This window comes from Callithrix jacchus, chromosome 17 (genome assembly GCF_049354715.1).
Source record: "Callithrix jacchus isolate 240 chromosome 17, calJac240_pri, whole genome shotgun sequence".
NCBI classification, from domain to species: Eukaryota; Metazoa; Chordata; class Mammalia; order Primates; family Cebidae; genus Callithrix; species Callithrix jacchus.
Genome location: NC_133518.1, coordinates 65,532,070 through 65,555,713, shown reverse-complemented (window position 1 = coordinate 65,555,713; position 23,644 = coordinate 65,532,070). Strand labels below are relative to the sequence as shown.

General features: G+C 38.3%; 1 protein-coding gene and 1 non-coding gene across 24 annotated transcripts in view; both read left to right on the top strand.

Moving 5' to 3' along the window:
* NEK10 (NIMA related kinase 10) overlaps positions 1–23,644 on the top strand; it is a 260,598-nt gene that overhangs the window by 94,682 nt on the left and 142,272 nt on the right. For 22 of the 23 annotated variants that reach the window (XM_078354426.1, XM_078354423.1, XM_054247045.2 and 19 more), the window contains one exon: positions 13,495–13,570. In XM_078354426.1, coding sequence (XP_078210552.1) covers positions 13,495–13,570 — 76 coding nt within the window. Of the gene's footprint in view, positions 1–13,494; positions 13,571–16,731; positions 19,381–23,644 lie in introns of those variants that run through there. The other variant, XM_054247048.2, reaches the window with a different exon arrangement.
* LOC118149010 (U6 spliceosomal RNA) lies at positions 10,480–10,583 on the top strand. The gene has a single exon (XR_004736185.1). It is a non-coding gene; the product is annotated as a U6 spliceosomal RNA (small nuclear RNA).

The window sequence follows — 23,644 nt, the reverse complement described above, 5'->3', positions numbered from 1 at the left end:
TGGTCAAAGACTTATCCTTAGAGATTTTTCAGACTGGAAATTATATGATCAGATCTGGGAGGCAGAAGAATAATTAAAATGGCAGGTGAGGGAGGATGCCGGGGAAAGACTGGACACAGATTCTCAGTGTGCGACATGTTTCAGTTAGGATATGTTCAGGTGCAAAAAGCGAGACTAATGATGGCTTAAACCAGGAGGACATGTAGTTATCTCACAACAAGGAGTCTGGGGATGAGTAGCTCCAGGGTGGGTTCAGCAGCTTGAGGAGATCAGCCATGACCTAGGCCTTTCTGTCCTTTCTGTCCAGTACCCTCAGCAGATTGGCTTCTTCTCCATATGTTTGTTGTCTCATAGTCACAGGATGGTTGCCAGAGCTCCAGGCATCACTACCAAATTCAGAGACAGGAGGCAAGATGGCTGGGTAAAATCTAGAAAAAAAAAATTTTCTTCTTTGAATGCTGTCTCCTCTGCTTTTATCATTAAAGAAAATCTTTCTTTTTTTCTTTTCTTTTTTTTTTTTCTTTGAGATGGAGTTTCCCTCTGTTGCCAGGCTGGAGTGCTGTGGCGTGATCTCGGCTCACTGCAACCTCTGACTCCCTTGTTCAAATGATTCTCCTGCCTCAGCCTCCCGAGTAGTTGGGATTACAGGCATGCACCACCACACCTGGCTAATTTTTGTATTTTTAATAGAGATGGGGTTTCACCATGTTGGCCAGGATGATCTTGATCTCCTGACTTCATGATCCACCTGCCTCAGCCTCCCAAAGTGCTGGGATTACAGGCATGAGCCACTGTTCCCGGCCAGAAAATCTTTCAAAGAAAGTCTCCATTAGTCTTGTTATATTGTGTTGGCTGAAACCAAGTCATGCGACTACTCCTTACTGTAAGAGTGACTGTTGAGGTGAACTTCCAGCCTCTGTAGTTGGAGATGAGAAAGGGAGAGGATTTGGTTGATGGCTTTTGGAGAGCTGGCCCACAATGTTTGCCACTGAAGGCTCTTGCAATTGTCCAGGAAAGACACAACGTGGGTTTTTCCAATGACAGTAGGAGAAGAGGATATGAAAAAGGTCTTAATTCAGCAGTTATTTGGGACCCAGAATTAAGAAGATTTGGTGACCAGTTAATGTGAGGTATGAGACAGTTGAGAAAGAGGCTGAGTTTGTGAAAATTTTTCTGCCATTGGCAGAGAATTAGATGAAGTGATTTAGGTGTAATGTTTTGGTCATGCTTAGTTAAAATCTGATTATGCTTTTCTCCTGGTTTAAATCCTTCAAGTAGCTGCCTATGATATTTAAGATGAAGGTTAGTTTTCTTATGGCACCCAAGGACCTCTCTTCTTAATCTCCTACTTGTTGGTTGCGCTGACCTCCTGGGGCAAACTGTGCTTTCCTGAACGGGATGTGGCTGTATACCTCTGGTGCTTCTAACATGCCATCCCTCTACCTGGAATGCTCTTCCTCCCTTCTGCCACTCAAGTCAAATGCCCTTCCTCCAGGTGGCATCTTTGATGTCTGCATCTGATATGTCCAGTTTCTGGGATCCCTTAGTACTGGGCTTGCCTGTCACATAGCACACAGCATGAAGTATTGAAAACACTGGCTTATTGCCATCTTCTTCTTGAGGTGAGAGAAACGAACATCCTTGACTTTGTTTCTCTGGTAGCACTTAATAAATATTTATTGACTAAATGAATAGAAGGATGAATAAACAAATGAATGAATTAATGAGCAAGTGAACAAAAAATACATCTAGGTGGAAATATTCAGAAGCCATTTACAAATAGGGAGCAGAGATTGAGGAGATACCTGGGTTTGAGATCTCCATCTCATAGCCAAGATTGTCTAGCAAGAGCGCTTACCCAAGAGAAGTTGAATATTAATGTAGAAATTGCATGTGCACATGGGCAAAGGTACAATCAGTTCCCGCTGTCATCTCAGCAAACAGTAACCCAAAGAAAAAATTTTACTTTCTTGAATGCCACCAAACTTTAAGACACTGAATTAGACCTATCCTGTATTTCTAGAATCTTCAGTATTTTAAATTTTTTACAGGATTAGTGGATTTTTAATTGTTATTGGTTGGCTAAACTGCTGCTGAGAAATCTGTGTCATTATAGGAAAAGTGAGTTGGTACTGCATTCTGATAGGGAACTCAAAGTCCTTATATGCGCATTACTTATATTCTTACAAAACCTGGTCAGATACATAGATGATGGACTCTATTCGTGGCTTTTGAAGGTCTCTCGACATGTATTGCTTTGAACTTGTTCCATGGTTTACTTCCTGTTAACCAGATACAGTGTCTATTTGAATTTGAGTTGACACAACTTGAGTACTCTTAAAAGACTCCTGAATATTGAGTCACTCATGTTAAATACCCTCGTAGCAACTGTGGTGAGAGGGATCGCCATGGAATTTTTCTCAGTCAACATATTGGCCTCATGTTAGCAAGAAAGTAAGAATATTTTTGTCAAGTTATCACAGTTGCCTTGTACTGCCATTGGGTCTTATAACACAAAAAGGAAACGTCAAAGAAAATTCAGTCAAATCCAATTCCTGAAGTATTTTAAAGATTCTTACACGTTTGGTGGGTCATTCTGCATTTCTCAGATTCTGCAGTTTTAAGTTGGCTACAAGAAAAGATAAGAATGGCAATTCGACAAAGTTAGAGCCAGATGGAGTTAGTTCCTGACCCTGACAATTGGTGCGTTCCTCTGATGAGACAGTGAACTGGGTGAGCACATAAGGAGACACCAAATTTCTATGACCTTAGGTGAAAGTTGGAAATAATAACCTCACAGGTGAGGTGGATAAAGCCAAATAAAAACACCAAAGACTAAGGTTAATAAAATAGAGTTCATTTTAGTGTGTACTTGGGCTGTGATTTGGTTCTCTGAGAGCTTTGAAATGAAGGGGGTAGAATGTGATGTGTGATGTGTTCTGGATCTGGATGAGTTGTTTTCACGCTGTGAGTTTTCCCGTAGTGTGTTTTCTGAAGCGACATAGTGAGTAGGTGGTAGTATCTATTTTTATAGAGACGAATTCAGTGATACAGAGTACTATGCTTCTGACTATGTCATCAGCATTTCCAGCCAGCTAAGTCTACTAAAGTCAGTGGAGCTTCAGAGGCACTGCCCTGATCTCCATCCTAGGCCTTTTAAAAGCTAGTATCATGCCACACACAGTGTGTATGTGTGTGTGTGCATGTGTGCACATGTGTGAGAAAAAGAGAGTACACCCCTGATTTTCCATCATCATCGGAGTCTGGTCCTTGGCACTTTTACGTAATATTAGAGCTGTATGTACCTATCTCCATTATTCCAACTGATAGTAACCAGAAACAAATGCCATACTGGAGAATGATTTTAGAAGAGCCCTCTGTGGTTTACTTTCCATTAGCCAGATACTGTGTCTGAGTCTGAGCTAAGGACATTAGTTTTTCCAAGATTCCAGTCTATAGATTGACATCTTAGAGCTAGGCGATATTTGTGTACCACAGATACGGAGTCACCTAGAATTCAGAAGTCTTCTATCAGGTGTTGAATTTTTCATCATGAAGCTCTGTGTCATCATAACTCCATCAATAAAATTAAGCAAATAACGATGCTGTTGAGAAAGAGAAATTCCTTCCCTCTGCCTCATCCCTGGTGGAGTCCATACTGGAGAAGGAAGCTTTGAAGCAACAGAAAGTGGCACAGTACAGGGGTCCCTGGCACACCAACACCAGACACCTGCCCCCTACTCTTTGTTTAGGACTATCCACTTTAGACTTAATTAGCATACAGTCATTTGTTGAATTAGAAATAATTTTAATATTAATAGTAGCTGGGCTTCATTTAGGGAAGGTCAGGAAGCAGTTTGCAGGGCAAAGATTAGAATCTGAATGACCTTCAGAGGAGGAACTGCCAATGGGACGGGGGTTTGTTGAGGGAAGACTGTGAGAGTTATCCTGGGAAACTCCTTCCCCTCCCTCACTGACTCCTGCACTGAGAGGATGTTACTGTTGGTCCTATTGCTGTGGACATTGTAGGTTAGCCATTCCATTTACTGAGGCAGCAGGAAAGAGTAGAGCGGTAAATGAGCTGGAGATCTTTCTTCCGGCCTATTTAGCAGTTGTGCTCAAGTAGACTCCCCTGTCACTGCCTAGTATTATAGAGGTTTCACCTGATCATTTCCTGAAATTGTCAAAGTTATAATTGTTCTCATTTTACTCAGGAAAACATCCTTAGTCCATTTTTGAAATCCAGAGAGCAAGAATCTAGGGACTTAGCCAGAGCCCACACAACTGTTCCATCTGAAGGCTGATCATTGTAGGCTGTAGTGTAAATGTGCTATAGAATTTAACATTTTCTGTATCATTTGTTCTGTCAAAGGGGAGAATTTCTTTGGATCCTATATTTTTTTCATGATGTGCTGTATGCAAAATGCTTTCTATTGTCATTTTGAATACCTATAATGGCATAAAAGTGCTTTTTATGAGCACAGTTTCTGAAAACATTTGTTCTTCTCCAAATATGATCACAAATGAGGAAAGAGTAACAGAAACATTTCTGTCATTACCAAAGCCTTCCAAATGTCCAAACAATATTAGTTTTTGCTCACTTTAAGAATATTTCTCAACTGTCTGTGTTTTCACAGACATCTCTCCAGGTGTCTGCTATTATCTAAATTAACTGGAGTGAATAAAATCGTTGTAATCCTCCTCAGTTTTTGCCTTTCAAAATAAATGACATTTTAATAAGAATAAGATGACTCTTATGTAGCATTAGAATTAAAAGTCAAAGCATTATTTTCAATTATAAGTTGGTCAAGTATTATGTGTGCTAAGATTATAGTGAGCTCCCTGAATAAATGAAGTTTTAAATATTGAATACTATTTTTTTTCTGTGTAGTGATTGCTTAATTTTAACTAATTTTCTCCTGTACATAAAAGGGGAAAAGCAGCGAGCCATCTAGTTTGTGAATAGTTGTTAACACCACCTTATATGATTTGGTCTTCTAATATTTCCTATATGTGAGTAGTATTACCAGGTGGAGAGGTTAGACAGATCTATCTATCTATCCTCTCTACCTAGTAGTACTACTAGATATTGTCTATCTCATATATATATGATATCATATATTTATATATTATAGATAGGGAGACAGATGGATATACATATAGTTATATGTATATAGATATATCAAAAGATATGTATCCATCAATCTATAGGGACAAGCAATACAAAGTCCTTTCATGAATCTTTCATACTAGTTAGAAGTGACAGACCCTAAATGCATAAACAAATACTAAATAAATACATAAAGAAATTTCAGATAATGAATATATTAAGAATTAAATGAATGTAATAGATGAATATTGAAGGAGTGGGGATTTTTTTATAGTGTGTACTAGAAAAGTCACTCTGAACACCCAGATCATGTATGTGGTACAGACCTGGTAGTTAGTAGTTTGGCTTTGTTTCTTAGTATTTATCGAAAGTCTTTGTATAGAATTTTAACCTTGTGAGTAGTAACCAATGAGTAAATGGACAATTGTGTGTCTATTTTAGATATTTAAAGGAACATTTTGGATCTGAGGTGTAGAATTCTATTTCATGAGGAGAGATGGAAGGAGGGAGTCTGTTAGGAGGAATAGCTCTGTAGCCTCAATGAGAGGTCACGGCAGCATGGACTAGAATGATAGCAGCTGTATTCATTATGCATTGCTGGGTAACAAATTCCCCAGACATTTTGGAAGGCTAAAATAAGAAACATTTATTTTCTTATCGTTTCTAAGGGACAGGAGTCCAGGAGCAGCTTATCTGGGTGATTCTGACTCAGGGTTTCTCATGAGGCTGTAGTTAAACTGTCAGCCCAGGGTACATCATCTGAAGCCTGGACTAGGGCTGGAGGGTCAGTTTCCAAGAAGGCTTACTACCATGGCTGGCGATGAGTTCTGGCTTTTTGCTGAAGTGAGTGCCTCATTTCTCTTCTACTTGGCCTTTTATCCTGGAGGGCTTCTCTTCTCTATGTAACCTCCTCAGTGGAATGACCTGTACTATTCGACGTGGTGGCTGGGTTCTGAAAGAGTCAGTGAGCAAGAAAGAGCACAACACAATTGGAAGCCAGTCTCTTTTAACCTAACATTGGAAGTAACATCTCATCCCTTCTGTATTCAGTTCATTAGCCATTATTTACCAAGTCTCACTCACACATAACAGAAGGACAATTAAGAGTTACCTCCTGAAGGGAGGAATGTTAAAGAACCGATAAACATTTTTCAAAACTACAACTTCAGTGGAGGTGATGAGAGGTGCCCTAATTCATGATATATATATAATATATATGTTATATGTGTTATATATTATATATAATATGTTATAACACATAACATATTATATATAATATATAACACAACATATTATATATAATATATAACATAACATGTATAATATATAACATAGAAAATATATATAATATATAACATATATTATATATATATATCTGTTATATATATATATATATATATATATAAAACTTCTTTTTTGCAGAAGCAATAGGGCTTTGCTGTGGTAAAGTAAAGTACAGAACTATATATCAGTCAGGATTCATTCATGAGACAAAAACCACCTAGTAATTTTAACAGGACAAGTTTCATGTATTAAAATGACTTTTGACAAGTAGTGGGATTAACTACAAAGCGGTAAAGACAACCCGATAAGGAACACAAGAACGGCATATACAGGTACACCTTGGAGATGCTGTGGATTTTGTTCCAGACACCGCAGTAAAGCAAATATTGCAATAAAGCAAGTCACATCAGCTTTTTGGTTTCCTAGTTTGTACAAATGTTGTGTTCACATTATGCTCTAGCCAATTTAGTGTGCAATAATAGCATTATGTCTAATAAGCAATTAAGGTACATGCCTCAATTAAAACATAATTTGTTGGTAAAAAAAATGCCAACCATCATCTTGAGCCTTCAGCAAGCCATAATCTTTTTGCTGGTGGAGGGTCATGACTTGATGCTGCTGACTGATCAGGGTGGTGGTTACTTAAGTTTGGCGTGGCTATGGCGATTTAATAAAATAAGACAATGAAGTTTGCTGTAGAAATTTTCTCTTCCTTTCACAAAATATATTTCTGTAGCATGAAATGCTGTTTGATAGCATTTTACCAATAGTAAAACTTCTTTCAAAATTAGAGTCAATCCTCTCAAGCCCTGCTGACTCTATGTCAATTAAATTTATAGAATATTTTAAGTATTTTCTTGTCATTTCAACAATGTTCACAGCATGTTTCCTAGGAGTAGGTTCCATTTCAAGGAACCTATTTCTTTGCTCATCCAGAAGAAGCAACTCCTCATCCATTCAAGTTTTATCGTGAGACTACAATGGTTCAGTCACCTCTTCGAGCTCTGATTCTAATTCTAGTTCTCTTGTTATTTCCACCACATCTGCAGTAACTTTCTTTGCTGAAATCTTGAGCTCTTTAGAGTCATGCATGAGGGTTGTAATCAACTTCTTCCAAACTGTCTGGAATGTTGATATTTTGACCTCTTCTCATGAATCATGAATGCTCTTAATGGTATCTAGAATGGTGACTCTTTTCCAGGAGGCAAACATTGCAGGAATAACTATCTATGACCCCTATAGCCTTATGAAATGTATCTTTCAATCAGTAAAAGTAGAAATGACTCCTTGATCTCTGGACTACAGACTGGATGTTGCATTAGCAGACATGAAAACAACATTAATTTTCTTTTTTACATATCCATCAGAGCTCTTGAGTGATGAGGTGTATTGTCAACAAACACTAATATTTTGAAAGGATTTTTTTTTCTAAGCAGTGGTTCTCAACAATGGGCTTAAAATAATAAACTATGCTGTAAGTAGACGTACTGTCATTCAGACTTTGCTGTTCTACTTATAAACCACAGGCAGAGTATATGTAGCATAATTCTCATGGGCCCTAGAATTTTCAGAATGGTCCATAAGCATTGGCTTCAACTTAATAACCAGCTACATTCGTCCTTAATAAGAGAGCCAGCCTGTTCTTTGAAGCTTTGAAGCCAGGCATTGACTTCTCCTCCCTAATTATGAAAGTCCTAGATGGCATCTTCTTTAAGGAGAAGGCTATTTTGTCTACACTGAGTATCTGTTCCGTAGTGTAGTCACCTTCATCAAGTGTCTTAGGCAGATCTGGATAACTTGCCACAGCTTCTGTATTGACACTTGCTGCTTTACCTTGCACTGTTATGTTATGGAGATGTCTTCTTTCCTTAAACTTCATGAACCAGCCTCTGCTAGCTTCCAGACTTTCTTCTGCAGCTTTCTCACCTCGGAGCCTTCACAGAATTGAAGAGAGTTAGGGCCTTGCTCCAAATTAGGCTTTGGCTTAAGGGAATATGCTGGTTTGATCTTCTGTCCAGATCACTAAAACCTTCTCCTTATCAGCAATAGAGCTGTTTACTTTCTTACCATTTGTGTGTTCAGATGTGCCGCTCCACTGAGTAGCACTTTTAGTTTTCTTCCAGAATTTTTCCTTTACGACTTGGCTGTTTGGTGCCAGAGGCCTACCTTTCAGCCTGTCTCAGTTTTTGATGTGCCTTTCTTACTAAGCTTAATCATTTCTAGCTTTTGATCAAAAGTCAGTGATGTATGACTCTTCCTTTCACTTGAATGATTGGAGGCCAATGTAGGGTTATTCGCTGGCCTAATTTCAACATTGCTTTGTCTAGGGGAATAAGGAGGCTCATAGAGAGTGAGAGTTGCGGGAGCAGCCAGTCAATGGAGCATTCGGAACACACGCAACATTTAGCAATTAAGGTTGCCATATTAAGTGAGCATGGTTTGTGGTGTCCCAAAACAGTGACAATAGTAACATCAAAGATCACTCATCACAGATCACCATACAGATATAATAATAATAAAGTTTGAAATCTTGTGAGAATCACCAAAATGTGTCAGAGATATAAAGTGAGCAGATGCTGTTGAAAAATGGCGCTGATAGGTTGCTGGGTACAGGGTTTGCCACCTATCAAACCAGACTTTGACAGAAGATCAAACCAGCATATTCCCTTCAATTTGTAAAAAAGAATGCAATATTTGCAAAGTGCAATAAAGTGAAGCACAATAAAACGAGGTGTCACTATATAAGAATGAGCTACTACCTCTGGGGCTGAGGCAAGCTATTCAAAGAAAAAACAAATTTTAGGAAAGTCCCTCTCCTCAAGGGCTGAGATTCAGACTTTGTTGGAGAGCGTATGACTTTAGCCCACCGATGGCAGAAATTGCACTGAAATGATGCAGGATAAAGCCATCAAACAGAAAATTGTCCCTGGAATGATGAGCATCCTTTTCAGGAAGGCATTTTCTGGCGTACTAGTAGAACTCAGTGGGAATCTCTTGGCTCGGGTGCTCGTGAGACTAGCTAGACTGAGCCTGGCCAGAATGCTGGTAGAACTCACTGGGAATCTACCTGTGGAGGTGTTGTGGAAACAGCTGAGATGCCAGCAGAATTTCCTGGTATGTCTGCTCGGGTGCTTGCAAAATTTGCAAGGAAGCTGGATATAGTGCCAGTGGAACTGTGTAGGAAGCTGCCTGCAGGGAAGTGAGCACCACTAACCATCCTGCACACTGCGCAAGTGCTACAGGAGCAAGGAAAGAGAGGAAGCATGTCAGAACCAGGAAAAGAAGAGAAGCCTCTCCCGCAGTTTCCCTCCAGCACCCTCTACTGGCAAAGCTTTCCATCAAGCCAGCTAGCGAAGGAGAGATATTATCAAGGTCCAGCTCTATTAACAAAGCAGGGCCATAATGAAGGGTGGATTTGATGCTGAAAGGGAATGAGTTGACAGCTAGCAGAAGAACTAAGGAAAGTACCCAGGTCAATGTTGGTGCCACTTATTGAGGTGGGGAACTAGGAGGAGTCGTTTGTGTTAAGACTGAGAATTCTCTTTGGGTGCATTAATTTTGAGATGCCTAGGAGACACTTAAGTGAAAGTTTTGATTATTCAGATGAATATGTAAATTTGGTGCTCAGAGGGAGCAAGGGGCTATTTCCAACAAATGGCATGGTAACAATTGAAAATCCACATAAAAAAATCAGAACCTCAACCCATATAGTATACCTTATATAAAACTTAGCTCGTTTTGGATCATAGAACTACATGAAACTTAAATTCTGAAAATTCTGGAAGAAAAAAATGGATATAGTCTTTGCAGTCTTGGGCTAGGCAAATATTTCTTAGACATAACATCAAAACCATAACATGTCACATAAACTAATAAATATGACTTAATCAAAGTTTAGAACTTCTGTTCTTTGAAAAACATTATTAAGAAAATGAAAAGATATGCTGCAGACTAGTAGAAAATATTTGCAAATTGTATATCTGACAAATAATTCGTACCCAAAACTCAAAAATAAAAAAATAAATAACCTAATGTAAAAAATGTGTAAAAATTTGAGCAGGCACTTCACTAAGGAAGATACCCAGGTGCTCACTGTGGCAGCACATATATGAAAATTGGAACGCTACAGAGATTAGTATGGCCCCTGCGCAAGGATCACGTGCAAATGCATGAAGTGTACTTTTTCTTTTTAGAAATGAAGATGTCCAGATTGCAAATAAGTACTTTGAAAGTGTTCAACACCAGTAATCTCTAGGGACATACAAATGAAAACTATACTGAGATATCACTACTTACCTATTCGAATAGCTAATTAAATAAAAACTGACGACATTAAATGCTGGTGGGATGCAGAAGCAACCGGAACACTCCTATTTCTGGTGAGAGAAAAAAATTGGAAAACATTTTGACTTGGCAGGTTTTATAAAATCAAATTAAACACATCCTTATAATATGATCCAATATTCCCACTCCAAGGCATTTATCAAAGGGATATTTAAAATTATGTTCCCACAAAAATTTGTATGCACATACTGTACTTAATCTGAATCTTCAGTAGGATGTTGACTAGGAACACTGAAAATGGTGGAAATGCTTTGTTTTTAAACCTAAAAGGGAAACACTCAGTTTTTCAGCATTAAGTAGAATATTAGCTATGACTTTTTTTTGGTAGATGCCCTTTATCAGGTAAGGAAGTACCCATCTATTCTTATTTTGCCGAAAGGAATAGATGTTGAATTTTGCTGATGCTTTTTACATACCAGTTGAGATGGTCATATGGTTTTCCTTCTTTAATGTATTGATTCGGTAAATTACACTGATGAATTTTTATTTTTAAAATTAATTTTATTTATTTATTTATTTTTGAGATGGAGTTTTGCTCTTGTTGCCCAGGCTGGAGTGCAATGGCATGATCTTGGCTCACTGCAATCTCTGCCTCCGGGATTCAAGCAGTTCTCCTGCCTCAGCCTCCTGAGTAACTGGGATTATAGGCACCTGCCACCATGCCCAGCTAATTTTTTGTATTTTTAGTAGAGAAGGGGTTTCACCATGTTGGTCAGGCTGATCTTGAACTCTTGACCTCAGTTGATCCACCTGCCTCGGCCTCCCAAAGTGCTGGGGTTACAGGCAGGCATGAGCCACCACACTCGGCTGATAAATTTTTATTTTAAAAATTATTTTAGATTCAGGGGCCACATGCGCATGTTTGTTACATGGATATACTACACACTGCTAGTGTTCAGTCTTCTATTGAACTCATGTTGATGGATTTTTAATTGTCAAATTAGCCTTGTATTTCTGGCATAAACCCCACTTGGTCGTTATGTTAATACCTATGTATTTTATATGTCCTTTTTATATGTCACTGGATTTGATTTACTTATATTTTGTTGATGGTTTTTGTATCTGTGTTCAAGTGGCTGTTGTTCTGTAGTTTTCTTTTTTGTCATGTCTTTTTTCTGGATTTGGAATGGTATGATGTTGGCTTTATGAAGTGATTTGGGAAGTATTCCCTCCTCTTCCATTTTCTGGAAGAGTCTGTGTAGAATTGGTATATATTTCTTAAATGTTTGGTTGAGTTTATTATTGAATTGATCTGGTCCTTATTTTTCTATATTGGCAATATTGTGTCTTGGTGAGATTTGGGGCTTTAGAATCCAGCAATCCCAGATTAATATCTGACTGTTAATTTCTCCCTGTGAGACATTGGGCAAGTCACACCTTCTCTCTGAGCCTGTTTCCTCATATATAAAATGTATAATTGTGACAATTAAATCATAACATACATCAGTTATTCAATACTCTACTACATGTATTTATATATAATACATACATATTTGTATATATTAAATTGAAGTTTTACTATCATACTGTACGATTTACAGTACATATCAGTGCTATATTAGTATCCTTATTTTACAGATAAGAAAGCTATTGGAAAGCAAGATTAAATAACTTGCCCGGGATTACTCAGGTTGCATATAATAGAGTCAGTATTCAGATTGACGCTGTCCAGTTCCAGAGTCCTGGCTTTTAAACACTAAGCTTTGCTAATGATAATGCCTATCTTTAGAGTGCTATGCGTATTAAGTGAGGCAATTCCTGTAAGTGGCTGAATTTGTGCTAGTAGAAGCTTGTTATTCAGTAAATTTGTGTTATAATTAATCATATGAATTTTTATTATTTTGAAATGAAACTACTTTGGAACAGTTTCAATCCGAAAGGCATTTTAGATACATATAAATAATCAAATGCTGCCTTAAAGTTTGTTGCTGTGAAATTCCATAAGCATTTGCTACACTTTACAACATGATATTGAGAATATCTAAGCTTCTTAGGAAAAGCAACTTGAATTCTTGCCCTGGTTCCACATTGTCTTTTCATGCAATCCTGGTAATTCAATCTCGTGAAATACTGGTGAATCTGTAGCAAACGGATAGGAAAAATATCTGTTTTTATCATTTTAACCTAAGTTGTTGAATAGTTTAAAAAAGACAAGTACCTGAAGACATTTTGAAAAGTATAAGATTGTGCTAAAATGAAATATAAATATTTGATGTTCTGTGATAAAAATCAGAATCTTCTGTTTATGTATAAATATTTGGAGATTATTTTGAACATACTTGTACTGTGACTAGTACCCATTGATACCAGTTAATTTTAGGTTTTCAGGCCTTCATGGTAGTTATTATTCGGGCAATTCTTACTTTTCTTTTGGCCCAACGAGGTCATGACTGCCATATGCCAAATGTTAGATTCATTTTATTTATTTTAAAATTATAAATGATAACCTAAAAAGTGGAATCACAGATTCAATAAGTACTTTGTCCTATGTTTCAGTCAACAAGACTTAATTTAAGCTTTTTTTTGAAGTGATAAACCTCATTATATCAAAATATATAGCAAAATGACATAGTATATATGCCATTAATTAAGACTGGGAATGATGTGGAAGATGGCACATTGGGCATTCTGACAGAGAGTAAGAAAAGACTCTGGTTATGAAGTGTAATGGTTATTGTGTAGATTGTCAAATGCTAAGGAACAATGCTAACTCTGGGAAAATATAATAACATATTGCATTGTTTTGTGAATTGTAGCTGACTTTGGCCTGGCAAAGCAAAAACAAGAAAACAGTAAACTCACGTCTGTTGTTGGAACAATCCTGTATTCTTGGTAAGGACAATTATTTTATGGCTCTCAAACAACATACTTAACTGGTTTGGAGTTTCATTTCTATTACTGACTTGCAAAGGCAAGAGGATTTCAGGAAAGAAAGCTTATAGGTTTTTTTTTTTTTCAATTATCTCGGTAATACGCATGACTAGAATTGTGGATCACTATGTATGCTTAAAATAACCACCACAAAAATCATCTTTCTTCTAAGGTATCACTGCCTCTCATGGGGATTACTTTTATGAATTGTAAGTTGAAATGATCCTTGGCATACAGTAGGTGTGCAATAGTTGTTGAATGAATCTGAGAATGAAGTAACAGATGTGCTACCCAACATGACACTTGAAACATTTTCTTGTAGCTACCTGTATGTATGACTCTTTTTCTTTTTTCTACCTATAAACATTCAAGTGCAGGGGCAAGGATTTTTTGTACCCTAGTATCTATCTTAGCATCTGGCAAATAATAGGCATTGAATAAACTTTATTGCATGAATGGATAAATAATGACATGTATACTTACACATATGTTTGCAAAGTAAGTTGCTTCTTGGATAAATGAGTGTTTATATTTTGATGAATCGAGACACTTTTAAATTTTTTGGCATACTTTGGGGATTTCTTTGCAAGCCATTAATTATTATGAAGTAAGAATCTTCTTTTGCTGATCACATATCATTTGTCTGAATCTATTGAAATTAGAAATAGTCCTGGTAGTGAGTAGAAAAGCAGATTTCGGGGAAATATTCTGAAATCCGATTCAATAGGTCAAGCAATCAAGGCACTTTCATTTTTAAAAAATGTAACCTATAGTTATACAACTGAGTCTTGGGAATAGAATTAAACACGACTCTTCTTGAGGAAGGGTAGAAATTGTCTAAAAATAACAGCCTAATTTTACAAAGCTCTTTCATGCAGAAGTGTTCAGAATAATGTTGTAAGAGGGCGACTTTTCATTTATCTTACTGGAAATTCCTGATATCTCTATTCTTAAAACTAGTTTCATGAGAAGATGCGAAGAAACTGTGGCAGGCTAATATGTAGCTTGTAAGGTACAAGATAATCTTTCTCACCTCTTAACAATAAGGCTGACCTACTCATTACTTGCTGACAGAAGAGTAATTTTCTTTTGTTTCATTTCATACTGCCTTTATGCAATAAACAATGCAGATTTGATTATAAAAGTGTCAAGTAATCATATATTCTGAACAAATTTGATTGTCAATCAAATTGCAGAATAAAACACAAACTTAAATTTTTGCTGATCATACTTATTAAAAGCATATTTTTATGCCTGAGACTGTAAATTAAGTTTAGAGTTGCTCATATGATAGTGTCAATGGTGTGTGTGTCTGTGTGTGTGTGTGTGTGTGTGTGAAAGAGAGAGAATCTATAGAATATGTAGAAAAAAATCTAAAACATGACAACTTTTTTGCTATATTAGCTGAAACATGGATTCACATTTTCATTTAATTGTTAAATTAACTGAAGAGTTTGTAAAGCTGAACCTACTCATATAGATAAGCTATTATTTCATGTAGGTGTGCTATGATTGTTTTAATAACATGGAAAGTATATCTTTCTACCATTTTTCTTTTTGTCAACCCCTTGTTCTTTTAAATTGCTTTAATAATTTCTTTCTACTCCCTTTTCTCATCTCCCCGAGTTATTAGAAATGCCCCGTCTGATGGGTTTTACTATGAAGTGGGGCTCACTAACTATCTTTCTTGCTAGTTTTTGATGTCTTTGAGGATGGAGTTAAAAGAACTCAGTCCTACATCATTTGTGTTGCTTTCTTAACTATTTCACTCAAATTCTTGTCTCAGATTCCAAAAGCAGAATCTGAGACAAGAATTTGAGTGAAATACTTTATCTGGGCCAAGGTCCCAGGAAACACCAGTAGGAGAGTGGTAAAGTGAGACTGGGAGGGAAGGCAGCAAGCAACAGAGGACCTTAATAGTTAGGGTCATGGAGTATTATCTGGGATATAGTGTAGAGCAGGGGTGTCCAATCTTTTGGCTTCTCTGGGCCACACTGGAAGAGGAAGAATTGTCTTGGACCACACATAAAATAAATGAACACTAATGATAGCTGATGAGCTTTAAAAAATTTCAAAAAGGCCTGGTGGTGCAGTGGCTCACACCTTTAATCCCAGCACTTTAGGAGGCAGGTGGATCACAAGGTCAGGAGTTTGAAACTAGCTTGGCCAATATGGTGAAACGCCTGTCTCTCCTAAAAATGCAGAAATTAGTCGGGCGTGGTCGTGGGCACCTGTCGTCCCCACCACTCAGGGAGGCTGAGGCAAGAGAACTGCTTGAACCCAGGAGGCGGAGGTTGCAGTGAGCTGAGATCATGCCACGGCACTCCAGCCTGGGTGACAGAGCAAGACTCTGTCTCAACAAAAAATGCAAAAAGAAATTTCATACTGTTTTAAGAAAGATTTACGAGTTTGTGTTGGGCCACATGTGGTCCATGGGCTGGGTCTAGACTAGCTTGGTATATGGGATGTTTTAGAGTTGCCCTGTATGCCGGATGAGAAGTTGGGGTATTTTTTTTCCAATCACAAGGGGGAGCCCTCAGCATCTGACTGAGGGCTGCTCTGGTGTGCTTATACCCAAGTGCTTATGGCACACCTGGTAGTGAGCTAGGGGCACCCCAGGCAGAGAGCTGGAGGGGCATTGCTTGAGGTATGATGCCATAAACTTGTACTGGAGATGTGAATGGGAGTCTGGATAGGGTCCCAACATTCTAGAATTTTCTGTAATTCAGATTTTCATGTGATTTGTCTCTGAGCCTGTAAATGTGGACCTGGGATGCCTAGGTACCTTTTTCCCTTCCCTGCAGGGTCCCCAGAGTTTGATGTCCCATGTCATTTTGCCCTTTCCATTTGCTTTTACTTCCTCAGATATTAGCTTACTGAATGGAAGAAAGGTCTCTTTGTCACCTCTTGTAGGAAGTGCCTCAGAGCGTTCTTTATTCTGTATTCAGCTGCTAGATATAGGGTTTCAGGGCACATCGCTGGACCAATTGTACTAGAGCAGAAGGTCAGGAAAGGTTCTTTTCATTCATCTGATGTGATTCATTATCAGGCAGGTCTTTGTTATCCTTCTCAAGAAAAAAAAACCTCCAAATATGGTACTTGTTTCCATTTTTTATCTCTAGGTCTTCCTCCGATGCCAAAGAACAAAATTACACACCATCTTCAACTGCATTTTCAGAGAAGATTTTAGAGCTTGAGGCTCTGGGAAACATTTTCAGCTACTTCACAGAACGTATATGGGATTTATGAAGCTAGCATGATATAGAAAATATATACAATAAAAGTTTTCCAATAAAAATGGAAAACTTCAACTATTCCTGGAATGGGAATTATTACTCCGTTGCTTGGTAAATCCCATTCATATTATGACAGTAGATAATTAGAAGAGAAGCTCATGATGTTTAAATTGGTTGGATCAAAATAAACCTATAGGTAAACCTGGATAAGTAGAGACAAAGTGAAGCATGCCTATTAACAGGACTTCTTAAATTCTTTTAAAAATTATTTTTTTTTGTATAAAGTTGATAAAATTCTTAAGAAAGCTATAACACATCCAAAATTTTGAGAATTTTAGGTTGCTTAAAACACTAAGACCAAGCCCTCAGTATGGCCACAAGCAGACAACCTTGCATGCTCTGGCCTCTGCCAAGTACTTCAGGTTTACCACAACAAAACTCTAACAATTCCTAGTTCCATCTGGGCTCCCTTTGACCACAGGGCCTTTGCACATGCATCTCCCTTTACCTGGAATGCTCTTTTCCTCTTGTCATCTGGTTAATTGTTACCTTCCTTCAGGTGAACCCCTTTAGACAAGGTGTATTTCCTCTGATCTACGTACTCCATGTACTTCTCCTTCACACAGCTGAACTGTTTGTTGATTTTTCCATAAGCAGTGATGATTGTGTTCATTGCAATCCCCAGCAGTCCTGAGTCTGGCACTTTAAAACTCACTAGTAATTTTTGCTACATGAATGGTCCAGTATTTGCATGATTATAAACATTCCTGGAAAGAACATATTACTAAGAAAATTGTTTCTTTTTGTTGTAACAAATTTTTAATTCCCTATCCTACCCGCTTTTGCTGTTCCTTCAGATCTCCAAAATGCTCCTCCTTGGAATGCTCTTCCTTCACACAACTGCAGAGTTTACTTCTTTACTTCGTTCTGCTCTTTGTTTAAATGCCACGTATGTAGAGAGGATTTCCCTGATCACCTGCCCAAATAGCAACCTCCTTTCAGACCCTGTCCCTGTATCCTGCTTTATTTTTTCGTAGCCCTTGCTCCTACCTGACCGTATATTGTACTTGAGTTGGCTGACAGTGCGTCTACTACAGCACAAGCTCCATGAGCACTGGACTTGCATCTCCTTTGTTCACTGCTCCTAGGTTCCCCAGGACCTACAGGAGTTGACTGGCAGAATCCTAAGAAATACTTTGAATAATTGAAGTGAAAACAAGTCTTTTTTTTCCATATGAATATGATAAAAATCAGTGTGTATTCTTATTGGGTTCTAATATATCTTTGAACTTCTCTGATTTTTACCCTAAGAAAGCCTGAAGAAAATGCTTTTCATTTGAGATAGTAAGTACTGTGAAGACAGGGTCTATTTTATTTTTCTTCTGTTTGCTTGTTTTATCTTTATATGTTATGTAATTACTAGAACAGGGAGTAAATGCGATCAAGTAGGATGTTATCATTTTAACAAAATAAAATGCGGAAGGATTATAAATTATAGAAATATATATTCTTCCGTGACCAGTAAATTGGCCCTGAGGGAAATTAAAAAAAAGGGGTATATATTAGGTCATTCTTAGCTTGCTATAAAGTAATACCTGAGACTGGGTAATTATAAAGAAAAGAGGTTTAACTGGCTCGTGATTCTGCAGGCTGCTCCGGAAGCATGATGCTGGTATCTTCTTGGCTTCTGGGGAGGCTCCAGGAAACTTACATTCATGGCAGAAGGTAGAGCGGGAGCAGCAGAGAGGAAGTGAGGAAGTGCCACACACTTCTAAACAACCAGATTTCGTGAGAACCCACTCACTGTCAGAACAACAGCACTAGGAGGATGGTACTGAACCATTCATGAGAAATCCACCCTCGTGAGCCAATCACTTTCCACTAGCACCACCTTCAACACTGGGGCTGAAACTTTAATATGCGATTTGGGCAGGGATTTTCAAAAATAAGCATAATTGGAATAAGACCATAGTATTGACAGAGAGAGGTCGTTGTTAAGAGCACAAGCTCTGGAATCAGATGGCCTGGGTTAAAAGTCTAGGTCTGCTATTGACAGTTTTAAATGATTGAATTTTTCTGTGCCTCAGTGTCCTCATCTGCAAGCTGGGGATAATAACGGTGCTCAGGTCCTAGGATTGTTGTGAGATTAAATGAGGTGATACACGTCTGGTGCTGGGAACAGTGCCTGGCTGGCATATGGTAAGCACTCACTAGATAATAGTGATTATTATTTCCCGTTAGCCTAAAGTTTCAAAGGATTGTACTCATTGGAATGTATCGATTATATTGTGCACATATAGGAGGTTATAGAACACTAGGCAGATTTAACCTAAAGAAGACTCCTTCAAGGTATTTAATAATCAAACTTCCAAAGGTCAAGGATAAAGAAAGGATCTCAAAAGCAGTAAGAGAAAAGAAACAAATAGCATGCAATGTGGCTCAATAAATCTGGCAGCAGACTTTTCAGGTCTTATAGGCCAGGAGAGAGTGGCATGACATATTGGAAGTGCTGAAGGAAAAAAAAAAAGAAAAAAACTTTACCTCAGAATAGTATATCTATGTAAACATGAAGGAGAAATAAAGAATTTCCCAGACCAACCAAAGCTAAGGGATTTCATCAACACCAGACCTGTCCTACAAAAAATCCTAAAGGGAGTTCTTCAATCAGAAATGAAGGGGCATTAATGAGCAATAACAAATCATCTGAAGGTACAGAATTCGCTGGTAATAGTAAATACAACAAAAAACAAGGAATCTTATAAACTGTAATTGTGGCATAGAAACTGTCTTACCCTAAGTAGAAAGACTAAAAGCTCAATCAAGAAAAATAATAATGGTGGACTGGGCAACTAGTAGAATAGGGCCACACCCCTGCTAGGGCATGTTCAAGGCCTTTATTTCCTCTGTAAAATAAGTGTTTTATTTATCTGTGCCTCCAACATTTTGGTATATCTCCAGAGTATCTTTTTGAATTGTGAAAATTAAATCTTTCAGTTCAATTGTGAATAGGCTCAGTATATTTTGTGAAAGGCAGAAGCTATAGTTTGTCTGGGTTGAGTTTTATGCTGTGACATTGGAAGACCTAGAATTTTCCCCTTGGCATCGTAAAGCCACAGGAAATCTCTCAGCCTGACAGTCACTTAGTGGAAGTGCTGTTTTTTTTTTTTTTTTTGGAAGAATATCTGTGGAATGAAACTGGGGAAAGGGAAGGAGAGATGTTAGTGTTCATCGTTTTACCTGTCCCTCAAGCAGATATTCCAGTACTTACTTCCCAGGAGCAGATGACTTAGTTCTTTACCACTAGAAGAATTCAATTTAATTTAGACACCCCCCCACCCCCCCACCCCCACCATGGTATTAGTCAAGTGTAGAAGAGTAAAGGGTTAGAAAACCCTGTGATGCTTGTAATGAGTCTCCATCAGGTGCATAGCAAGTCCCCAGTATAATGTACAAAGTCAGGGTAGAGCAGAGACCTGCCAGCACAGAGCTGCAGAACTCAAGGGAAAGGCCATTGGGGCTGGGGTGGATGCTCTGCCTTTCTGTATAATAAATGTGCTGTATTTATGCACTATGCACTACCTGAGAATTATACAAACAGACATATTTTCCTTAACTCAGACATTATGATGGTATATGCATAGAAGTGAGTCTGGTTGATGGATAAAATGGTTACAAGAAATCAGAAGAGAGGAAGAGAAAATAAAGCAATGTGATTTGGGTAAACAGAGAACACAGAGAGTGGAGAAGTCAGGATTCAAACGATGGGAAGTATGAAAGCCATGTTACCATAATAGGGGCAAAAAATTTCAAGAAATGTTTTCATTATTTTGCAGGGTTACATTAATTTGTCTTATTCTTGTGAATGAGTTACTCCAAGTGACCTTACCAGCTATATATCCCTTTACATCAATTTATTTACTATTATTTTGCTATTAGTACTTTCTTAATTTTTGTATTTAATTTTAATTATTAATTTTTTGATCTTGGCATTTCAGACTGTTCATAACAACCCTAGATGCAGTAACACAATGCTAATCAAAGAAAACCTTCCTTTGAAGTGCCAGAAATTGTTTTCTCTAAAATAGTAGAATTTAGTTAGAAGGCCAGTATTTTGAAATTCAAGCATCTCTTTGGAGAAGGATTTTAAAAAATACATTTGAAAACAAGATGATAAACTGTTAAACTGTGATAATTTTGTGGCCTAAAATGAAATGTCAAAATAAAGATTTTAAAATGTTAACTTTATGTAACTTGGATATACATTGATAGTACTCAACCATTTTAAAACCCTCATTTTCACAGCAAGGTATACTTTCAGGATCGTCACATTTTGCAGTTAAATTTTGAAGATTTTACATATATTGGCCAATTTCATCTTAGTACTCTAGGGTCCCAGGAAGACCACATCTATTCCTCAATAAAGCATTTGCCTCTTAGTGTGTTCGGCTCTTCCTCACCTTAATTCTTCTGAGTTCATTTGTAATTTTCATAACAAAAAATACTTTATTCATAAATTTAGTACATAATGCCCAGAACTCCAGCAGTGAGAGAAGTAGTGAGATGCCAGTATACATGTGTGCATCTGTGAACAGTGGGCATCTGTGCTGTGTGGCTGTCCCTTCCCCAGGAGCCAAGAGGACATGGTGCGAACTCTAGACCTGAACTACCTAGGCTTAATCCTGGATATATACCTTCCTGTTTGACTTTGGGCAAGCTACTTAATTTTTCTGGGCCTCAGTTTCCTTATTTGAAATTGAGGTGAGGGACAGTAATGATCATTTTACAACATAGGGGTGTTTTGAGGATGGAGAAGATAGTTGGATGAATGGATGGATGGAAGAATGGATGGTGATAGGTTGATCAATTGCTTGATAAATAGTATTATCTGTAGTATAGCAGGGATTTAATAAATATGACTTATTGTCAGGCTGAAAGCAACAGCCTCATTCTTTAGGAAAATATTTCTTCCCTGCCTTTACTCCAAGCACATGATTTTTTTTTTTTTTTTTGAGACGGTTTGCGCTTCTTGCCCAGGCTGAAGTGCAATGGTGTGATCTTGGCTCACCACAACCTCTGCCTCTGGGTTCAAGTGGTTCTCCTGCCTCAGGCCTCCCAAGTAGCTGGGATTACAGCCATGTGCCACTACACCTGGCTAATTTTGTGTTTTTAGTAGTGATGGGGTTTCTCCAGGTTTGTCAGGCTGGTTTTGAACTCCCGACCTCAGGTGATCCATCCGCCTTGGCCTCTCATAGTGCTGAGATTACAGGCATGAGCCACCGTGCCAGGCACTGAGCATGTTATTTAAATGGCTTACACATTGGCAATACTCAAAGAAGTATCAAGGCCAAAAGTCCCATTGCTTTAGAGATCCTGCCTCCCTGGCCTTACATAGTGGAACAGCTCTAGCATTCATGTCCCTTTAGCCCAAAATGTTAAAAGTAGAAGTGTTTTCTTGATTCCAATGTAACCATTCAGAATTCTTTCTTGAGAATGTGTTAAGCTGAAGCTCAGTTAAAAGTTGAAGGTGGGAGGCAAAAGGCCCAGCAGTGTTTTGTGGCCATGGTTGTAGCCAGGGAGGAAGTCAGTCTGACAGCATGAAGTCAATACTTAGAGAGAGTAAGAGATGGAAGTGTCCAGCTCGAGATTCCACGTTCTCAAGTCCCAGCTGCAGCTTTGCTCTTCCTGCACTTACAGGAACCTATCATTAAAATCCTCTATTTGTGTAACCTTGCTGGGTTTCTTTCACTTGTCTCTTAGTTTGGGTTGCCCTAAAGGCAGACCCTGAGACAAGAATTGAAGGGCAAGTGTTTTATTCGAGAGGTGATCCTAGGAAACATGAAGAAAATAGGGGAAGTGAGACAGGGTAGGGAAATAAGCAGATAAAGGATTTCTTCAGCAAGTTCCCATTGTGGACAACTAGAGCTCAGATCTGTTGAGGAACTTGGGAGCCATTTATTTGAATACCCAAAAGGAGAGAGAGGGATGTTTGTACACCTGCTCCTGCCAGTCACTGAGTATGGTCTATTTCTGGGGTACAGTAATTTATTAGCACTTCAGGCGGATCATGTTGCAGGCAGAGAAAGTCAAGGGATTAAAGGAAATCCTTAGACAAACCTGCAAATGGTTGGAATTCAGTCCAGTGTGCTCGTGAGAAGTAAGGGTCAGGGGATGTTTATAGGACACCTACAACATCTGCTTTGAGTTAACAATGAAAACAACTTTTGTCACAGTAGAGATATGGTTGTAGGGTGGCCTCAAAGTCTGTACATGCCAGGTCATCTGAAAAAATCTAATTTTCCCCCTATGCTCTCTGAACATATTCTTCTATGTTGACTAGTTGGAAGTCATTAAAGAAGTCCCTGAATTCTGTTTTTAGATTTTCCTCACGGTTAGGTTGAGTTGAGAATTTTTTCACCCAGTCACACCCACAAAGACTTTCTGCCTCCCTGTAGTTCTGGGCTGCTACTCCCTGCACCAACTTTGCAAACAAAATAGCAATGCCAGACCGATGAGATAATGATCATTTAAAAATAGATGTGATAGGCTGGTCGCGGTGGCTCATTTCTGTAATCCCAGCACTTTAGGAGGTTGAGGAAGGCAGATCACCTAGGTCAGGAGTTCGAGAGCAGCTGGCCAAAATGGTGAAACCCCATCTCTACTAAAAAAATACAAAAATTAGCCAGGCATAGTGGCACACGCCTGTAATGTCAGCTACTTGGGAGGCTGAGGCAGGAGAATTGCTTGAGCCTGGGAGATGGAAGTTACAATGAGCTGAGATCCTGCCACTGCACTCCAGCCT